This window comes from Macrotis lagotis, chromosome X (assembly GCF_037893015.1).
Source record: "Macrotis lagotis isolate mMagLag1 chromosome X, bilby.v1.9.chrom.fasta, whole genome shotgun sequence".
In the NCBI taxonomy this organism is placed as follows: domain Eukaryota; kingdom Metazoa; phylum Chordata; class Mammalia; order Peramelemorphia; family Peramelidae; genus Macrotis; species Macrotis lagotis.
Window position 1 is genome coordinate 670,074,034 of NC_133666.1, and position 19,695 is coordinate 670,093,728.

General features: G+C 50.9%; 1 protein-coding gene across 1 annotated transcript; it reads left to right on the top strand.

Annotated features, from left to right (window-relative positions):
- Window positions 1-619: 619 nt before the first annotated feature.
- Window positions 620-19,501, top strand: LOC141501533 (calcium release-activated calcium channel protein 1). Its single transcript, XM_074205577.1, has 2 exons — window positions 620-952; window positions 18,443-19,501. The coding sequence occupies exons 1-2, from the start codon at window positions 620-622 to the stop codon at window positions 19,034-19,036; spliced, it is 927 nt and encodes a 308-aa protein (XP_074061678.1). The 3' UTR covers window positions 19,037-19,501.
- The last annotated feature ends 194 nt before the right edge of the window (window positions 19,502-19,695 follow it).

The following is a 19,695-nucleotide window of genomic DNA, read 5'->3' on the forward strand; positions in this document are numbered from 1 at the left end:
CAGCCCCCCAGCGCGCAGCCCCTCACCCCGGCAGCCCCCAGCCCGCAATCCCCCACCCCGGCAGCCCCCCCACCCCGCATACCCCCACCTCGGCAGCCCCCCGCCCCGCAGCCCCCCAGCGCGCAGCCCCTCACCCCGGCAGCCCCCAGCCCGCAATCCCCCACCCCGGCAGCCCCCACCCCGGCAGCCCCCACCCCGGCAGCCCGAGCGCGTGAGCAGCTGTCAAAGGAAGTGGCTGGGGCTGGGGGCGGGGAGGGAGGAGTGGGTGGAGCCCGAGGGGCGAGGGGGCGGAGCCGGGCCACACGTCTCGAGCCCCGCCCCCTCCGCCCTCCTCCCGGGCCGGCCGGGGCGGGGGCGGGGCTCCGGGCGCTCATGCAAACGAGGCTGCGGGCTGGGCCAATCCGCGGGCGCGCCGGGGCCGGGCGGCGGGAGGCGGCGGCGGGGCTCGGGGCCCAGGGCGCTCCGTGCTCGTGCGCCGCTCCGGCCGCTCGCACAGCGCCGCGCGGGCCCAGGCGCAGGCGGAGGCGCGGGCGGAGGCGAGGCCGGGCGCGGGCGAGGCCGGGCCGCGCGCCCCTCCCGTCCGCCAGCCGCCGCCCGGGCGGGCCCCGCAGCCTGCCCCATGCAGCCGGAGCGCGCCCCGCCCCCGCCGCGCCGCAGCCCCGAGCTCCCCCCGCCCAGCGGCGGCCGCGGCAGCTCCCCCCCGGCCAGCGGCAGCCGCCGGAGCCGCCGCCGCAGCGGGGACGCGGCCGAGCCGCCCGGGGCCGCCCCGCCGCCGCCGCCGCCGCCCGGGCCCGCCGTGTCCTACCCGGACTGGGCCGGCCCCAGCTACCGGGAGGTGATGAGCCTCAACGAGCACTCCATGCAGGCGCTGTCCTGGCGCAAGCTCTACCTGAGCCGGGCCAAGCTCAAAGCCTCCAGCCGGACCTCGGCGCTGCTCTCGGGCTTCGCCATGGTGAGCGCCCGGGGCCCGGGGCCGTGCCGTGCCGTGCCGCCGGGGGCGCTGGCCCTGGCACCGGGGGAAGGGCATGGGGGCGCCGGCTGCGCCGTAGGGGGCAGACCGGGGGGGCGCCGGCTGTGCCATTGGGGGGGCAGACCGGGGGCACCGGCTGTGCCATTGGGGGCAGATCGGGGGGCGCCGGCTGTGCCATTGGGTGCAGACCGGGGGGCGCCGGCTGTGCCGTTGGGGACAGATCGGGGGCACCGGCTGTGCCATTGGGGGCAGATCGGGGGGCGCCGGCTGTGCCATTGGGTGCAGACCGGGGGCCGCCGGCTGTGCCATTGGGGACAGATCGGGGGCACCGGCTGTGCCATTGGGGGCAGATCGGGGGGCGCCGGCTGTGCCATTGGGGGGCAGACCGGGGGGCGCCGGCTGTGCCACTGCGGGGCAGACCGGGGGGCGCCGGCTGTGCCATTGGGGACAGACCGGGGGGCGCCGGCTGTGCCATTGCGGGGCAGACGGGGGGCACCGCTGTGGCGCTGCGGAGCGCAGACTAGCGGGCACCGCTGGCAGACGAGAGGTACCGGGGGAGGGGCGGCAGAGAAGGGGCAAAGGAGGCTGTAGAGGCGAACAAGCACCTTGTGCCAGTGGAGGCGCCCGCCTGGCTTGGGGGGCACCTGCAGGCACCAGAGGTGAGGAAGCCCCCACAGAGGAGCCCCCCTTGCTTCTCCCCTCCCCCTCCACTACACGCTGCAGGGGGGGGGCTTCCCAGCCCCCCCCTTCTTTCCTCAGCCACCCCTCAGCTCTGACAGCTGCCATCTCATGCCCCCCACCCCAGCTAAAAGCTGCGCCCAGGCCAGTCGCTGCAGAGCAGGGAGCACCAGCCTGGGCTCCTGAAGGAGACAGTCCCATGGAGAGCTGCCTGCTGGCCGGGCACCCTCTGCCGGGTGCGCCCGAGGCCAGGGGAAGTAAGAGAGATGACACAGCTTCCCCAGGGGCAAGGGAGGCCCGGGTCTGGGGCCTGATGGGCACTTCTCAGAAAAGCTTTTTGGGCAGGTCACTTAGTCCCTGCCTTGGAGCCTCGGTTTCCCCAAGTAGGGATAGGAATCTGTGCCCTTCCTACTGGATAGGGTGACATCAAGAATAGGGAGAATTCTATTGGACCCTTCACAATCGGTCTGCAGTAAACGTTTGTTGCTCAAACCTGTGATTTCATCCTCCAGGAAACTCCTGGGATAAAACTGGTCCACCGAATAAATTACTTCATAATCTTAGAGAGCTGCCTTGACTACTAAGAGGCTTTGCGTGAGTTTGTATGTGGCAGAGGAAGACTCGAACCCAGGTCTTTCTGTGACCTTCCAACATGTTGCCACTTCTCTAACATTGTTTATTGAATTGAATCACAATTAAAAGAATGGGTGCTTGCCAGCACAACTGCTACTCCCTCATCCCTAGCAGACAACCCGGAGATAGGGGGTTTTCTATGGCCTTGTGAGTTCTTAGGTCAGCGATATTGCTGGGATGATGAGACGAGAAATCTTTCCCTGGCTTACCCCACTCCCCAAACTCCCCCAAGCATCTCTGATGTAGAACAGAAATGTGGATTTCTGGAGCCCAAGGCTCCAGATTTGAATTCTGGGCTCTGTGACTAGCTAAGTGACCTTGGCCAGCTCATTCAATCTCTGGGACTTACTTTATTCGTTAAAAGACATAATGTTGCCATAAAGATGATTCGGGAGGCAGTGTGATGTAATAGGAAATCTAAAGACTTTGTGATATTATTGCTTTGGAATCAAGAGGAATTTGGGAATTCAGATCTGCCCTCTGAAATAGATTATCTGTGTAACCTTTGAAAATCAATTAATCTCCGAGGGCCTTAGATTTGTCTATGAAATAGGGTTGGAGGTACTAGATCTCCCATCTCAAGTTCAAATTCTGACAGGGCTACTTTCTAATTGCATGGCCTTCATCTTTCCTTTTCTTGTAAAATGAGAGGGTTTGACTTACATTCTTCAAAGGTCCCTTCCAACTCTTAATCTCTGCCTGTTCCATGGAGGAGGGACCCTTATAACTGAGCTGCTGCTTGGAGTTGGGGTGGAGGTGGGATGATGGAAGCCTTAAAAGAGCCCTGGAAAAGGAGGGTTCCTCCCCAGCCTTCCCTCCTTGGGGTGGGGTGCTCACAGGGGATTTCAGCCTGGGTCTCCAGCCTTTTCCTCTGTAGCAAGTGAGAAAAAAAAGAGACTTTGATGGGGAGATTAAATTTGCTCATTTCATCAGTCAGATGAAAAAAAAAAACCCACAAAAACTCTTTCCAGGCAGTGACATCTTATAAGTAACTGAGCTGGAGGAATGAGAGATTAGGGGATGGAGGAGGGGGACACTCAGGGAACTCAGGACTCAAGGCAAGAGGGAACCTAGACAGGGGTCAGTCTGGGGGCAATTGAATCCTATCTCCTTCCTACTCTTTCTCTAGGGCTCCTGGTTCCCGATTCAGGATGGGGGTGGGGGAGATAGCCCACATCCTGTCCTTGCCCTATTATTGAAATCATTTCCCTTCATACTTAGGGCCCCATTTGCTTTGCTGCCAGGTTGCTAGAATGTGATTAAAAGGAAGAAAAGCTTATTCATCCTGCTTGGTATAAGCAGGAAGGTGGATTTTTTTTTTTTTGGCCTCCCATGCTAACACAATTAATTGAAAAATAATTTGTGAAACCCTTTCCCATCTCTGATCTCATTTGATCTTCTCATCCCTATGAGGTAGGCAGGACATGAATGATCTTCTTTTTACAAGTTAGTGGACTGAGGTCCAAGGAGATGTGGTGGTCTGCCTTAGGTCACTTCTTTAGAATCTGGGTCTCCTGACCTCTTTCATCCATTCAATTCAATACCACAAGCATTGAAAAATTTTAAAAATAAATTTCTATTGGTACCTTTTTTTTAAATTACCTATTTAGTATATTCTCATCTGGTTTTACTCCATCATTAAATGATTGTTGCTCCTTTCTAAATAGGAACAACACCCACTTACATTTGTAGAGCTTCCCCCCTGCCAAACTGACTGGCCAGGTAATGCCCTACAGGACAGTTATCTTCTGCCTCCCAAGCCTCTGCTCAGATTATTCCCCATCCCCTTCTCTTGAAATGCCTAATTCACTTCAAGACTCAGCTGGAGTTTTCTTCTCTTCTGTTCCTCTACTTTCTCCCAAGTCCCCCAGTTAGTGCTACTTTTAACCTCATCACTCTTCCTCTTTCCTTTCTTCCCTCCCTCCCTCTCCCTTGTAATTGCATTTTTTCTCCTTAGTTGAATGCAACTTGGCCTCAGTTTCCTCATCTGGAAAATGAGATCATATTCTCTGGTTGCTTCCAACTCAAGATCTCCTTCTCATGAAGCTCCTTGAGATTTGGACCTGACTAATTTGTCTTTGTTTTCCCATGGGCTCCGGCAGGTTTTGTTTCCTGATTGATACTCTTGTTAGGGTAGTATATTTGATACATTTTATCTTTAAAAATATCTATAATATGCTTCTTTCTTATAAGTAAATTGCTAACTTTAAGGTTATTATTAACATTGAAAAGCATAAAGTGCCAGGGTTTCTTACCTATACAAGGGTATGTTATCTCCCCATTTGAAAGCTCATTGAAAACTGTTGGGGGGGGGGTTTGCTTTGGATCTCAGCACTTCCTTAGCATAGTGCCTCCTCTATAGCAAGGGCTTAATAGATGTTTGATTTTTTGGATCATATTATTTTTTAATAATATTTTATTTTTTCCAATTACACATAAAGATAGTTTGCAACATTCATTTTTATGTGATTTTGAGTTCCACAATTTTCTCCCTCCCTCCCCTCTCCAAGACAGCAAGCAGTCTGATATAGGTTTTATACATGTGCAGTCATGGAAACATATTTCCACATTAGTCATATTGTGAAAGAAGAAACAGAACAAAAGGGAAAAGCCACAAAAAACAAGAAAAAAGTGAAAATAATATGCATTGAATGAATGAATTGCATTGGATCTATCAGTTCTTTCTCTGGATGTGGATAGCATTTTCCTTCATGAATATTTTGGAATTGTTTTGCTGAGAAGAGCTAATCCAATCATAATTGATCATTGCACAATATTACTGTTACTGTGTACAGTGTTCTCCTGGTTCTACTCACTTCACGTAACATCAGTTCATGTGAGTCTTTCTAGGTTTTTCTGAAATCCACCTGCTTACCATTTAGTGTTCCATCACATTTATATATTGCAATTTATTCAGTCATTTCCCCAGTAGTCCCCAATGGACGTCTTACTTGGTTATGATCAAGGGGGTGAAGGTCAGAGTTTAGGCCACAAGCATTGCTCCACTTCCCTTCTCTGCCCCTACATCCCAAGAGCAGATCCTGTTGTGGGGCAGGCTTTTCTTTCTGCCCTGGTTACTCAGATCCCTTATTTCTACCAGTGGGATGCTAGGGAGGACATGGAGAAAGTCCTCTCCTTACCCTTCCTTACTTGATGGTCAAATGAATGTCACCTCCCTTTTCCTATGGCTAAAAACAGCAGTCAGGGAGCAGGGGGGCCCCGGAGAATGATGAGCAGCTGTTCTGGCCTCTTCTGGCCCCAATACGATAGTCAAACAGATGGTCTGTCACCAGGGGAAGTGCTTTCTTTTGGACTCTGATCCTTGGTCAGGGTGGGGAAGGGTTCCTGGCTTCAGCATATTGTAGAATATACTGCGTATTTGGCAGTATATTGTAGAAAGGATTTTGGTGTAGAAACATGGTTTGAATTAGAAGGGCCAAATTATCTATAAGGTCTGGAACTGTTTTAGCTTGGATAAGAGGATATTCTGGTCTCTAGCGGGAAGGGGGTTACCTTAGTGTTTCAAGCACAGGATTTGAAGGCAGAAAGGACAGTTTGAACTCTGCCTCAGGCTGCTCAGGGGCATGATAATAACCTGGGAATGTTGTTATGAGGATCAAATAAGGTGAAATTTGTAAAACGCCTTATAGATTCAAGGGTTACAAAACTGAGTTAGGACTGGAAGGACGATCATGGCGGCCAGGTATTAGCTTTGTTCTTCATATCCAGGGGCAAGAGGGGGAGGTTTTTAAGAGACTTGATGTCAGGCAAATCTTCCTAACACTTAAAATAATCCCTAGACGCCCTGGGCTGCCCAGGCAGGTAGAGATGCACTCTTAACAGGAGCCTGGCTTCAAGCAGAGGCCGGGATCACTGGTCTCTTGTGGGGAGGGAGACTTGGTTAATGTCTCTGGCTTTATGCTCTTTTTCTCTCTTTTCTGAGATTCTATAACTTTGTGATAGAATGCAACCTCTGAGAGGGGCGTGTGTGTGTGTGTGTGTGTGTGTGTGTGTGTGTGCACATATTACACACAGGTGCTGATGGAGTAAAACTTGACTCATGGGTCTAGGAGAGCAATAATGAAAGGGTTTGTGTGTGTGAAGGAAGATGTTGTGATGGGAGGAGGTACGCTGCTGCTTCCTCGGGGTTCACATCCCACTGAAGTAGAGGGCTGTGGGGGGCCTGGGATGGGGTGCTGTAGCCCAACTTCAGATAACTAGTAACATGTGCAGGCTAGTTGTTTCCAGGGCCAATCTCCTCTTGCCCATGAGTCAGCAGAGCTGACTTCCCTGAAGGGAGTTCTTCCTAACTCCCCACCCTTCCCAGGCCATGAGAATGACCTTGGATCTGGGGGGAGAAGAGGTCACATGAACAACTCCACCCTACCCCCCAAACCCACTCACTCCTTAGCCATAGGATTTGGAAAGAGCCTTTAGCCATTGTTAAATCAGATGAGATACTGATTGTAAAGTGTTTAAGCCTGACCACATAGTAGGTGCTTTATAAATGTTAGCTATTTTTAATTCAATCTCATTTTATAGATATACAGTGCTGGTCCAGTCTCTCCCCTGCTCCCATTTGGTTCCCATTTGCCTCTAGGATAAAATCCAAACACCACAAACTGGCATCCCCCCTCTGGTTCAAGACCACCTTTTCTAGACATGACTGTCTTTCCTCAGCTCAGTCTTCAAGCCCATATGGGCTGCTGACCATTCCCCATGTGGAGCATTCATCCCCCCAGACCTCTCTCTCTCCTAGAATCCTTCACTTCCTTCAGGAGTCAGCTTGAGTACTCAGTGAGGCCTTATCTGAGCCCTCCTTTCCCCTATTAGCTAATCTTTATCTTTTTCTCCTAATTCCCATTCATAGAATAAAAGCTTCATGAGGGCAAGAACTATTTCCTTTTTGTCATTGTATCTCCAGAGCCCAACTCAACCTCTGACACAAAGTACTGCTATTTGTTCATTCTTTTGAGTTGTGTCTGACTCTTTGTGACCCCGTTTAGGGTTTTCCTGGCAAAGATGCTGGAGTCACTTGTCCTTGCCTTCTCCAGCTCTCTTTATAATGAGGAAACTGAGGCAAATGAGAGTTAAATGTCTTGCCCAGAGTCACCCAGCCAGTGTCTAAGACTAGATTTGAACTTAGGTCTTCCTGACTTGAGGCCTGTTGCTCTGTCTACTTTTCCACTTAACTTATTCTGACTCAAAGTAGGAGCTTAATAAATGCACTTTGTATGAATGAAAGTTCAGAGTGACTTGTCCTAGGTCCTACCATGTAACTTTTCTTGTTTCTCCTTTTGGAATCCTTCAAGGTCAGTCTCAGTACCCCCTCCTTCCTGAAGCCTTGCCCAGTCCTGCCAACTAAAAGATGTAAACTCTTTTGAGCTGGAGAAGATTTAGGTGATTACTTGGTCTAACCTGCTTCTTTACCCCCAGAGAGTGGAAATAGCTTGCCCAGCGTCACACGGATAGTAATTAGCAGGTCTGGTGGTTAAACGTAGACCCTTTGTCTAGGCCACACCTCATCTGGGATCCTCAGCTTCCCCTTCTGTAACCTGCAGGTTTCTCTGTTAGCCAGGATGGTTTGATTTGGGGATTGCTTAATGTGTCTGAAGATTTGGAGGTTTCTGTTGAGTAGTCAGAAAGAGGTTGCCTCCCCAGGGAAAGGGTTTAATGGTATGGTGTTTCTCTGGCCTGCCACCTACCCTTTGACCTTCCCCTCTTAGGTTTCTGCTTTCTGTCCAGGATGGGCTGGTCAGTTGACAGAATTCCTGTTCTGTGCAGGGCCTGGGGGAACAAGCTGCTCAGGTCCTGCCTTTGGAAGTGAAGGGTCAGGATGTCCTGGCAAGGACTCTGGCATCCTGCCCCCATGGAGGCCATCAGATTCAGCACAAATGAAAACAGGCATCCTGGGGTTGAACTGGACAGCAGCCAGAGACCAAACCCTTGCTCGGGCTCCCAGCTTCGACCTCCCCCTGCTTGGTATGTGGCACAACATGAGTACCTGGTAGAACAACATCCTTAATCTATGGGGAGCCCTCACTCCCTTCCTTCAGTATAGCTTGGCAATTCCAGCCTCTGAGAGAAGGGCATGGGGGACCCAGCATCCTAGCTAGGATGGGTCAGAGCCTGGACATGTCCCCATGTCTGATGACCTCAGAGAGGGACTCTCAGTCAATCAGAGCCATTGAGTGTGTTTTTAACATAGTAATATGTACCAGACCCTGTCCTTAGGGCCAGTACAAGAGTATTAGACAGGAGGGTGTTGAACTTGGAATGGAGAAAGCCTGGATTTGAATCCTGCCTTATACACTTAATAGCTGCCTGCCTCTATCAACTCTCTTACTCATGCTGGACCTCAGTTACTCTTCTGTAAAATGAGGACTGAACAACCTCCCTTCTGTGAGCCTGTGGAAGTCCATCCTCTGCCTGTGATCCTGAGGCAAGCCAGAACTTCTCTGTCTCCACTTTAAAATTAGGGTGATAGGACTGGTATTATCTTTCTCCCAGGCTTGTCGTGAGGATCAAATGAGATCATGTCTGAAAAGTGCTTTGCAAAACTTGGAAGAAGTTCAGATCCCATCCCTGATGATTGCAACCTGTGTGAACTTCATCTCCCTGGACCTGTTTCTCATGTGTAAAATGAGAGGGGGTCCATGACCAGGTCACTGTTGACCACTCTTGCCTCCAGGGGTACTGGAAGAACTGGTCAACTGGTTCATCCAGGACAGTAGAGAGAATATCATCTCTTGGGTTAGAGGCCCCTTCGACATTCATCCTCTGTGGGCCTCGGTTTCTGTCTCTGAAAAATGAGAGGATTGAACTAGATCCCAAGCTAGGCCCCTTCCAGTTCTTAAGTCTGTGAGCTTATGTTACAGTCATGGAAACAGTCCAGTAGTTGGCTAAGGTCAGAGAGTTACCTTAGGTTGAGGGTTGAGTATGTCCCTGCAGTTTTCTCCAATCCTTTGGAAGAAAACACTTTAGGAGTCCTAGATTCCTCCAGTCGCAGAACAGCCATCATCCATGGGCTCCAGCATGTAGCAACTCTCCACCCTGGACCTCCATTTACCCAACTTAAAAGAGAGAGAATAATTCCTCCTCCCCACTATCTCCTGGTGAGGGCAGATTTGACTGATAGCCACCCATCGGTCAGTGGGTACGGGCCAAGGCATTGTAAAGGTAGCCTAAGCCGAACAAAATTAGGAAGCACAATGCGCACATTCCAAACCCCAAATATAAATTACTTTTGGATTATTCCCTCCCTCCCCTCATGGCCTCCTCTCATTCCCAGGGCCCGGGTGGGAAAATTGCCTAGAAAAACTTGGCAAAAAAAGATTTAGAAGGGAAAAACTGCAGTAAGCATAAGATGGGGGAGAGTGGAAAGAATGCTGAATGTAGAGGCTGGGGAACCTAGTTCAAATCTGGACCTTGTCCCTTATTACATATGTGACCTTGGTCAAGTCACTTAAATCCAGGCCTCAGTTTCTTCATCTGTAAAATGAAGGGGATTGGCTTAAGACCATAGATTTGATGTCTAAAGGTCCCTTTCTAGTTCTTGATCTATGGTCCCTGTGATGGATGCGGGGAGAGGTCACATACTGTGCTTTTTTTATATGAGTGATCTCAGTCCCAAGGAGTATTTAGAATAATAATCATAAGCAACTTCAAAGATCAGCCAGTCTACTGTTCAGTCATGAACAGAAAATCCTCTTTAATACTTTCAGCCAATGATCAGTCATCCAACCTGAGCAAAGAGGCCCTGGCCCATTCCATTTTGGGCCAGCCAGTAGTCAGGACCACCCATCGTTCCTTGTTCTGTTCCCCAGGACTAAGCAGATGGACATCTGTCTATGATGAATGGCCTCTAAGATGCTTGAAGAGAGTGCTCAGATTCTTTCCTCAGTCTTCTCTCAGTTTCACATTCCTATTTCCTTCAGCTCATCTCACAAGCCATTCCGCCCTCCTTGTTGGCTTCCTCAGGACCCTTTCAGCCTGGGTCCCCACAACTGAACAGGTCTCCCAGTGAAACCTGATGTCGAATCATCCTTCTTGGTTTCCATATTGAGTTCTTATGACAGCTTACATTTCTATAGAGCATTAGGATTTTAAAAAGCACTTTTCCTCCAGGCCTCATGAACATTGTAAAGGTTACTCTCCCCATCAGTCAGATGAGGAAATTGAGGCACCCAATCACAGGTCTGGTAGGTGTTTGAGTCAGGTAAAGCTTGGAATCTCCAAAGAGATCTTAGAGGCTTTCTAAGCTAACCCTTTGCATACAATACCTGCACATAGTAGGTGCTTAAATAACTTCCTGTCTGTTGATTAGATTTCCTTAACAGATATCCCTTAGAAGCACCATACTATGGGGCAGAGGGGGGAGGGGGTAGTTACCTCCTTACTGGAGCTCCTTCGATCTAAGGATAAATGAGAATTGGGCAAGTATGGAGTGTAGGTCAAGTACAGTCAAGCTAGTCTAGGTGACCTTCTTGCAAGAAAATTCTACTACATTAATGACTTGAGACCTCTGGGACCTCTACTCTGTCAAGAATCTGGTTTTGATTGGACCATTGAGGGTGTAGGCATTGTCCACTGTTGCTATTTTGATCTGGATTTTCATATCCAACAACAAACTAGCAGTTATTGTCTGTATTGAGGTGTAGTAGAAGGAGCTGGGTTCTAGTTCTGCTTTGACACTTGCTGATTGTGTGATCCTGGTCAAGTTCACTGACTTCTCTGAGCTTCAGTTTTGTCATCCGTAAAATGGAAAGAATGTTAGCCTTCCCTACCAAGAAGTGGTGGTGGGGAAAACACATTTGAATTATTGGATAAATGGTCCTTTCATTCCTTCTAGATCCTTGATAGCCCAGATTTAGACTTGGAAGGGACCTTAGAGGTGGTCTAGTCCAACCCTCTCATTTTACAAGTGAAGAAATTGAGGTCTAGAGAGGTTGATTTGCCCAATATGGGATTTGAACCTAGGTCTTCCACTGTTATACCACACTGCTTCCCAAAGGAGACTTTGCTTTCCTGATCAGCAGCTGAACCCAGGCCAGGTGAAGGGAGAAAATACCAAATTCCAGCCACCAGACCCAGTAGCTTGCTCAAAGTTAGCAGGTAGCTGAATCAAGATTGGAACCCACCTTTTTGACTTCAGATATAATGCACTTTCTATTACACCATGTTTCTCCTCATTTCTTACAAAGGGAGTGGACTTGATACCCTCCAGGGTCCCTTCCAGCTCTGACCCTCCCTGGGCAATCATTCACATCCCAAGGCCTCAGTTTCCTCTTCTGAAAAATAAGGGGGGAGGGTTGGAATAGATGACCTCTAAGGACCTAATAAATCTTTGATTTTGTGGAGGTAGTTAGTACCTGAGATACCTGTGGGAAAAGAGGATAGAGAAGGAAGTAAGGTGAGGTAATGGCAGATGAAGGTGGCATCCAGGGATAGCCCTGCCCTTTACTGCTTGGAGTCTAGTGGGCATTTCTGGCCAGCTCCTGCCCAGTTGGCAGAAAAAGAACACCTTGCTTTGGGGTGGAGGGATACAGCCACCTGTAGGCCCCTCTTCTCTGCCTCGCTGAAGCTAGCTGGGCTCTCCATAGGCCTTTGGCTCACTTGGTGGTGTGGGGCTGTTTATTTTGAGTTAACAGGCCCTGTGCTCCAGCTATATTTACTTTGTAGAGCAACTCAAGGTAACCTGATCTCTTGGGGGGGGTGGGGAGGTTAGGAGCTCTGGCTTCAGTGGCTTTGAAGGTCCTTGATCCTCAAACTTTGCCCTGGGAACCATGGAGATCGATGGGAACTTGCCAGGACCCAGGAATACTAGGCTTGAGATGTTTGTTTGAAGATTGCCTCCAGTCCTTTCCCCTATTATCTCCAAGCCTTGCTCTCTTCTTGACCCTCAAGAGGAGAGCTTGTCCCCAAGGGCCACCCCTAACTGGGCCAGAAAGCTAGTGGTGATGCCTTGGCCCCATCCAAAATCAGAGAATTCCCCTTAAATACATTTGGAAACTTTCTGAGGGTCGGATATTTGCTCCTGAACTTTGTTCTCTTTCCTAGGCAGTGAGGGACAAGAGGGAGCAGGGATGGTGAGAGCCCTTTTTCCAGGTCCAGTTCTCAGGGTCCCTGACCTATTCCTGCTGCTAGAGCTTGGACCAGTGTAATGGTCATCTGGGTCACTGACCCTGGGCAAAAGTTCTCCTGGTCTCTGTTTCCCTTGGATAGAATATAAGGACTTTTCACTAGACTGGATCTTATCTGATGACATTCCCTCCCAGCTCCAACACCCTCTGCTGTAAAGGCTGACATTGTTTGTAGATAGAGTCTGGTTCCATGGGCCACTTTACTCTCTGAGTCTCAGTTTTCCCCTCAGTACAACGTGTCTCTAGTGCCTTTTTCACTGGGCCTTTGTGAGACTTACTGTCTTGAAAGGAAGGGACTTTGCAAACCTTGTTTTAACTTAGGAAAGCCCATTGTTGTCCTTACCCTCGCCATTCCCTTGGTAGCCTCAATGGCAGTGTGAGGGGCTTCCGTTGCTGACTGTCAGGCCGGAGGTTGGACTCTGGACTACATGGACATGTGAATTGAGGCCTTGCCACTCCCTGGTTGGCATCAGCTTGATCTGGTGGACCCCTCTTTCTCCTCATGTCCCCCAGTGGCCCTGGGGGAGGCTGCCAAGAAACAGTCACCCTGGGATGGACAAGCTTTGGTTTTTGCCCGGGTCCTTGTTTGCTAAAGAGAGCGCGGCCTCTGGAGGCCTGAGTGGCCCCTTCCTGGTTCTGCAGGGCTGGAGCAGGCAGGATGGGGGGTAGCGGTGGTTGTTGCTGCTTCTGAAAAGAGGAAGTGCCTGGGGGAGGAGATGACAGAAGTGGGGGGTTGTTGGGACCAGAGTTAACAAGCTGACCCCAGAAGGATGGCTTTCCCCATGTTTCCTCCTGTTTTCTAAGAGCCAGGAGGCCAGTAAGGCTGGATACTGTTGCCCTCCCACAATTTTGGTTTGATTTGAAAGACTTATTCAGTCGTTTTGTCCAATTCTTTATGACCCCTTTGAGGGTTTTCTTGGCAGAGATACTGGAGTGGTTTGCCATTTCCTTCTCCAGTTCATTTTACAGATGAGGAAACTGAGGTAAACAGGGTGAAGTGACTTGCCCAGGGTCACACGGCTAGTCTGAGGCCAGGTTTGAACTCAGGAAGATGAGTCTGGGCCCAGCATCTCTACCCACTGTACTACCCCACATCCGTGAGTATATATCTGGGAGCCCCATCAGGGAAGGGAAGAGGTTTTTCTTAGGCTTGGCTGAGCTTACCCCAATATCCAAGAGAATTCAGCAGTATCCCGAGGGTGAAGTGATAAGAAGCATATTTGTACCTGCGACACACAGAACAGTGGTCTTGGAGTTGGGAAGACCTGAATTCAAATCCAGCTTCAGACCCTTACTAACCATGTGACTCCAGGCAAACCACTTATCCTTTCCTAGACTCAGTTTGTCATATGTAAAATGGGGTTAACCATACCTTCCAGGGTTATTGGGAGGATCAAACCAGAAAGTGCTGCCCACAAGCTGACCTTTGGGACAGTCTCTGCTTCTACTCCCTGATTGGATGGAGAGGGCAGTATGGGTGGTCATGGCACCCCCCCCCCCCGGGCCCGTGTAACCAGCTCCTTCAATTGGCCTGGGATGGGGCAGGGAGCTTGCAGTCTGAACTGGAGTCTCTTATCCACTGTTCTTTAGCTCTGTGACCTTGAGCACTAATAATTTAAACTTCCTAAGCCTCAGTTTCCTCCTCTGTAAAATGAGGGGGAAGTCAGATTAGATCATCTCTGAGACCCCTTCTAGCTCTAGCTGTATGTGTATGTGTGAACTCAACTCAATCTGGATGTTGACCCCCAGGTTCTGAAGTTGCCCTTTCCATGTGAGGCAGGACCTTGAACTGGACTGGTATATTCCCTTCACACCATTATTTTAAATATTGCAGGCCACCCCCCATGGCTTACTGACTTGGAAAATGCCTGTGAAAGACCTTTCTGCTCTGGGGACCTCAGTGGACCTCTGCAGATAGACTGACTAACTCCCTCCCAGGGCTGATTCAGCTGCACCCTGGGGCTTTCTGAATTTCCTTGGCATTTGTGGGCCCAGGGCAGCCAGCCCAGTCTTCCCTGCCCCAGGGGACAAGAAGAGGAAGCAAAGGGGGAAGGAGGAAGGAGATTTGAGGTACCCTTTTCTTTCCCTCTTTCTGTTTCTGTGTATAAGCAGAAGGCAGGTGCCAGAGGGTCAGCTTGGAGGTGGGGCTGAGGGGGACAGCTGTCCTGCCAAGCCAGGAGAGCTTGGGACTCAGCAGCTGGCACAGGACGGCCCTATCTGGACTGGGCACCTCCCCCTCCCTTTCCCCAATCCTGGCCCCCAGAACAGGCCAGGAAGCCTCCAACTTGTAGCTAATGATCTTAGGAATAAACATGCCATTTTTCTTAGGCCCAATGGTTTACAAAGCTCTGGATCCAGGCTGGAGCTCATTGGATCAGAAAACTCCAGATTTGGAGTTCTTGATTCTAGTCCCAGTTCTGCTCCTCACTACCTATGTGGCTCCTGAGGTGTCCTTTCTGCTCCATAGAATGGACACTCTTTGTGGATGGTGACTGGCTCATTTTGTTTTTGCTTCATATCTCCAACCTGGTTCACAGACATTTAACGAATCCTTGTGGGTTGGTCTTTAAAATAATAGAATGGTATCCAGTGGTCTTGGAGAGGTCCCTTTTGGCTTTGGGTTCCGTGATGTTCAGAAGGGCACATTGCTAGCCAGCAGTTTGTCTGAGAAAGAGATGGACGGGTCCCCCTTAGGAGCCTGCACTGTGAGGGGCTGCAGTGGTCTCGGTGTGCCTCAGAGCTTCCAGAAGGAAGAGAGCACTCCTTTCCCTGGACCCTGCTCTGGTAAAGAACCCGCCCCCCCCCCCCCCCCAGAATACTGTATTTAGGAAGGACATTGATGATCTGGAGAGTGCCCATGGGAGGACAGTCAGGGTGTGGAGGGTCTGAACTCATCTTTTAGGATGGGTGGATGGGAGGTGAACTTGGAGAAAAGAAGGCTCAGGGGGACCAGGAGCCTTCTGTAGGAAGGGCTGAGCTGTGAATTAGATTAGATTAGATTAGAATCAGAACGACCTGGGGGACACTAAGGGCCCTTCTCACTGTTGATTCTGGGCCTGCTTGACAGGAATTGTCTTTATCCCAGGGCCCCCACCCAGATGCCCCTCTTGGTTTGCTGCCAGGCAGAGCTCCTGGCTCTCACCCTTTTCTCCTCCCCAGTGGCCTGCCCAGGGCTGTGCCTAGATCCACCTCTCAGATAACACCCCAAGTCTGCTGAGCTGGCTGCTAAGGATAGGGGTGTTTTTAAAAGTCCCAGAGAAAGAGCCAGGCAGGGTCAGAATGGGGTAGGGCAGGGCAGAGTCCAGCTAAGGAAGGTTCCTGGGTTGAAAGCAGGCACCCGGTGACCTGGGACAGCCTCACTCCAAAAATCTGGGCTCAGACAACCTGTCTCAGTCTTGGGGAACTGCAGCTGCCCTTGACATCGCTGGTGGAACCCCCCCCCCCCCCCCGGCCTGGGGTTTGCTGCTTCCTCTGCTGGCCTGTGTTTCTGGCAGGTGAGGAGGTGTGTTCTCAGAAGCCTCTCCTGTTCCTGGTTATGGGGAATAAGGAGGGGCATCTTGGGGACAACCACCAGGAGCCAGTTGGGGTTCACTCCAGGGCACCATGCTTGGGGGTGCTTCTCCAGAGTCAGGCCAGCCACCTCCCCCCCAGGAGAATGGAGATTTCTCTACGGGAGGGGCGATTTTGTTCTATGTCTCTATACTCCGACACCTGTCGTGCCTGTCATATGGTAGACACTAAAGAGCTTGGTGAATGGAAGTCAATCCATCAACAAAGGTTAATTAAGGGTGTAGAAGTGCTGAGAGGCATAAGGCCAAGGATGAAACCATCCCCACTCAGGAATTGAGATTGAAAGCAGAGCAGTGCACCTCCTTACCTGGCTGTGAATTGCAAAATTCATTTTATTACAGTAGCCAGTATCTGTTTCCTCTCTCCTCCATTCCCCTCCAGTGGGAAAAAAAAAGGAAAAAAACAAACCCATGTAACAAATATGCAGAGTCAAGTAAAATAAATACCCACATTGACTGGGTCCAAAAATATCTGCCATATTGTGCAGATATCGACCTTCTTTGATGGGGGCTGGGGAGCGTGGTTATACAGCCTTCTGTACAGTGTTGACTTTACTTCCTTCTGTGTCAGTTCATACAAGTTCTCTGAGCAAAGTGAGTAGAGGGAAGGACCTCGAGACTGGAAGACATAAGTTCAAATCTATACCTTGGGCAAATCACTTCACTCCTCTCAGTTTTGTCATCTGGAAAATTGACCCAGAGACAGAAATGGCAATCCATCCCAGTCTTTTAAAAAAACCAACTCAGGGGGCAGCTAGGTGGCACAGTGGATAGAGCACCGGCCCTGGAGTCAGGAGGACCTAAGTTCAAATCCGGCCTCAGACACTTCATAATTACCTAGCTGTGTGGTCTTGGGCAAGCCACTTAACCCCATTGCCTTGCAAAAAACCTAAAAAAAAAAGTAAAGTATAAGATGATGATGATGATGATGATGATGATTATCATTCTTATTCCGACTTCTCTGAAAAATCCCCATCACTTGTTTCTTTACATTCTACATCACTTGTTTCTTTACATTCTATACATAGTGTTCCTTTACATTCCTACACCATAAATGGTGCATTCTCCAATGGGTGGGGCGCCCCTTTAGTTTCCAGTTTTTTTACCTCTACACAAAAAGCTGCTACAATATTTTTGCACATATAGGACTATGAATTTTTACTAATGTTGAGTTTCTGGGTGAACTTCAGGGTCACCTAGCATGTCTTGGGTGGCGCCCTAACTTTTCCCTAGCTTTTATCAGGGAGAAAATGCATTTATATCATAAGGGTGGACACATATTGCATTGTACATATTCTAGGTTTGTTATCCTCATTCATCAGATGAGGTAACTGAGTCTCAGAGGGTAAGATACTCCGTGAATGGGAAGGAATCTCTGAAGTCCATCTTCTCCTGTCTTAGACTTTATCTCTAGCCAGGGCTTCTCTAACCTCTGCTTGAAGCCCCCCCGCCAAGGGGTAGCCCAGACCCTTCCTCCCAGCAAGCCTGGGTCAGACCCATGGTTCCCTCCCATTTCTTCTCCCTGGTTCAGCCCCCTGGCCAGGCTAGACCAAGGCCAGCCCTTGGACAGTTCCAAGATGAGCCTGGGTACTTTGCAGTGTAGACCCAGCCGCCCTGGTGTAGACTCTGACACCTTTGGTGTTGGTGTGGTGGTTGGCAGGGGGGAGGCTCATGGGGTCAGGGTCATGAAGGTAGGGAGGGGCCAGCAGCAGGAAGGGCTGAGATGCGAACTGCGATCTTGGCTTTTTCGTTGCATCCTCAGCCCTTTTGCAAAACAAGTTTAATTTAAAGGTGATTGTTCCTGAGATAGGGGCACTGGATGTGATGGGAAGAGGTGGGGGGTGAGGGGTCAAAAGACCCGGGTTCTTACTTGATCCACAACTTGGTCCAATCTGGGCTGGCAGGTGACACAGGTTCAAATCCTGGCCCTGCCAGTTGCCATCTTCTAACTCAGATAAATCACTTCCCTTTCTAAGGCCTCAGTTTCCTTGGGGGGGACCCCAAACCAGATCCCTCAGGCTCCTTTCCGGCTCTGGAGCCCCAAACTCCCTAGAAGCCCCATTACCTACTCCCTCCTCCAAAAGGCCTTCTTGGCCTTTGCCCCATTCTTTCCCATCCTCCCTTGGACAAGTGGAATGACTTTTCCTCCAGCCCCTGCCATGTAAACTCCCAGAGGGCAGGGACTGTTTGATGGCCAGAGTCTCAGTCTGGCAAATCCTATTTTTTCTCCTGACCTCATTTCAGGAGTAATAAGAGTAAGATGAAAGGAAGCCGGAAAGGCGGTGTATATGTGAGGACTGCCTCCCTTAGACCCCCCCCCCCCACAGCAGATCCTTTCCCAGGCCCCCCTCCCCCTGCAGCAACTCTCCCAGGTTCCCCTCCCCAGCAGGTCTTCTCCCAGGCCCCCCTCTGCAGCAAAGCCCCCTAACTGACCCAGTCTGTCCCTGCAGGTGGCCATGGTGGAGGTACAGCTGGATGCCAGCCACGACTATCCCCCAGGGCTGCTCATCGCCTTCAGTGCCTGCACCACAGTCCTGGTGGCCGTGCACCTGTTTGCACTGATGATCAGCACCTGCATCCTGCCCAACATCGAGGCAGTCAGCAATGTGCACAACCTCAACTCAGTCAAAGAGTCGCCTCACGAGCGCATGCACCGGCACATTGAGCTGGCCTGGGCCTTCTCCACGGTCATTGGCACCCTGCTCTTCCTGGCTGAGGTGGTCCTGCTCTGCTGGGTCAAGTTCCTGCCCCTCAAGAAGCAGCCTGAGCAGCCCCAGGCCAGCAAGTCCCCTCCTGAGGCGCCGGTGGCCTCCAATGCCAGCTTCACTCCAGGTCAGGAGGCCGCCATCGCCTCTACCACCATCATGGTCCCCTTCGGCCTGGTCTTCATCGTCTTCGCGGTCCACTTTTACCGGTCACTGGTCAGCCACAAGACCGACAGGCAGTTCCAGGAGCTGAACGAGCTGGCTGAGTTTGCCCGGCTACAGGACCAGCTGGACCACAGAGGGGATCACCCGCTGACCCCTGGCAGCCATTTTGCCTAGAGCCCCCCTGCCACCTCCATGTCGCTGAGCTGGGGGCAGTTGGGGTCAGCCTGTGGCAGTGGTGTCCTGCCTTAATATTCTAATTTGACTCCTCTCTGATGCATGAACCTGGAGGACAATTTTCTAGGGAGATGATTTGAGGATGGGACCTGGGACTTGGGGAAGAATTTTGGGTTTTGGGGGGTTTATTTTTAAAGCCTTAAAAACTTTTCACAGCCTTTCTGAGGCCTGCATCCCTCCTTATGAAGGGGGGGGGGAAGCACCCAAGGGCCAGATCAGCAATGGTTCTGCCCTCTGTTCCCTTTTTCCCTGACCACCATCCAAGTGCCATCTGGATTCCTTGACCTCCTTGTTGAGCAGTGAGAGCGTGTGTGTGTGTGTGTGTGTGTGTGTGTGTGTGTGTGTGTGTGTGAGTGTGTGTGTGTACACACACAAAATATACACCTAAGGGGACTTGGCTTTGTGCATCCACATTTGTTGGGCTGGGGGAGGCCCATTCTCTCCAGGGATTCTTTCCACTTTTCCATTCTATCTCTACTTACCCACCTGCTTCCACCAGTGTCCAGCCCCAGGAGGTGTCTGGGTATCTCTCAGGCACAAGGGCAGAGTCCTGGGGGCTGGGTGGTGGGACCAGTTCTTTGCCAATGGGAGGGAAATTT

Excerpts from the sequence above, each read along its gene's own strand:
- LOC141501533 (XM_074205577.1), top strand. The coding sequence starts at position 620 with ATGCAGCCGGAGCGCGCCCCGCCCCCGCCGCGCCGCAGCCCCGAGCTC. Across the intron at positions 953-18,442 it reads TGCTCTCGGGCTTCGCCATG|GTGGCCATGGTGGAGGTACA; the intron begins GTGAGCGCCCGG and ends CTGTCCCTGCAG.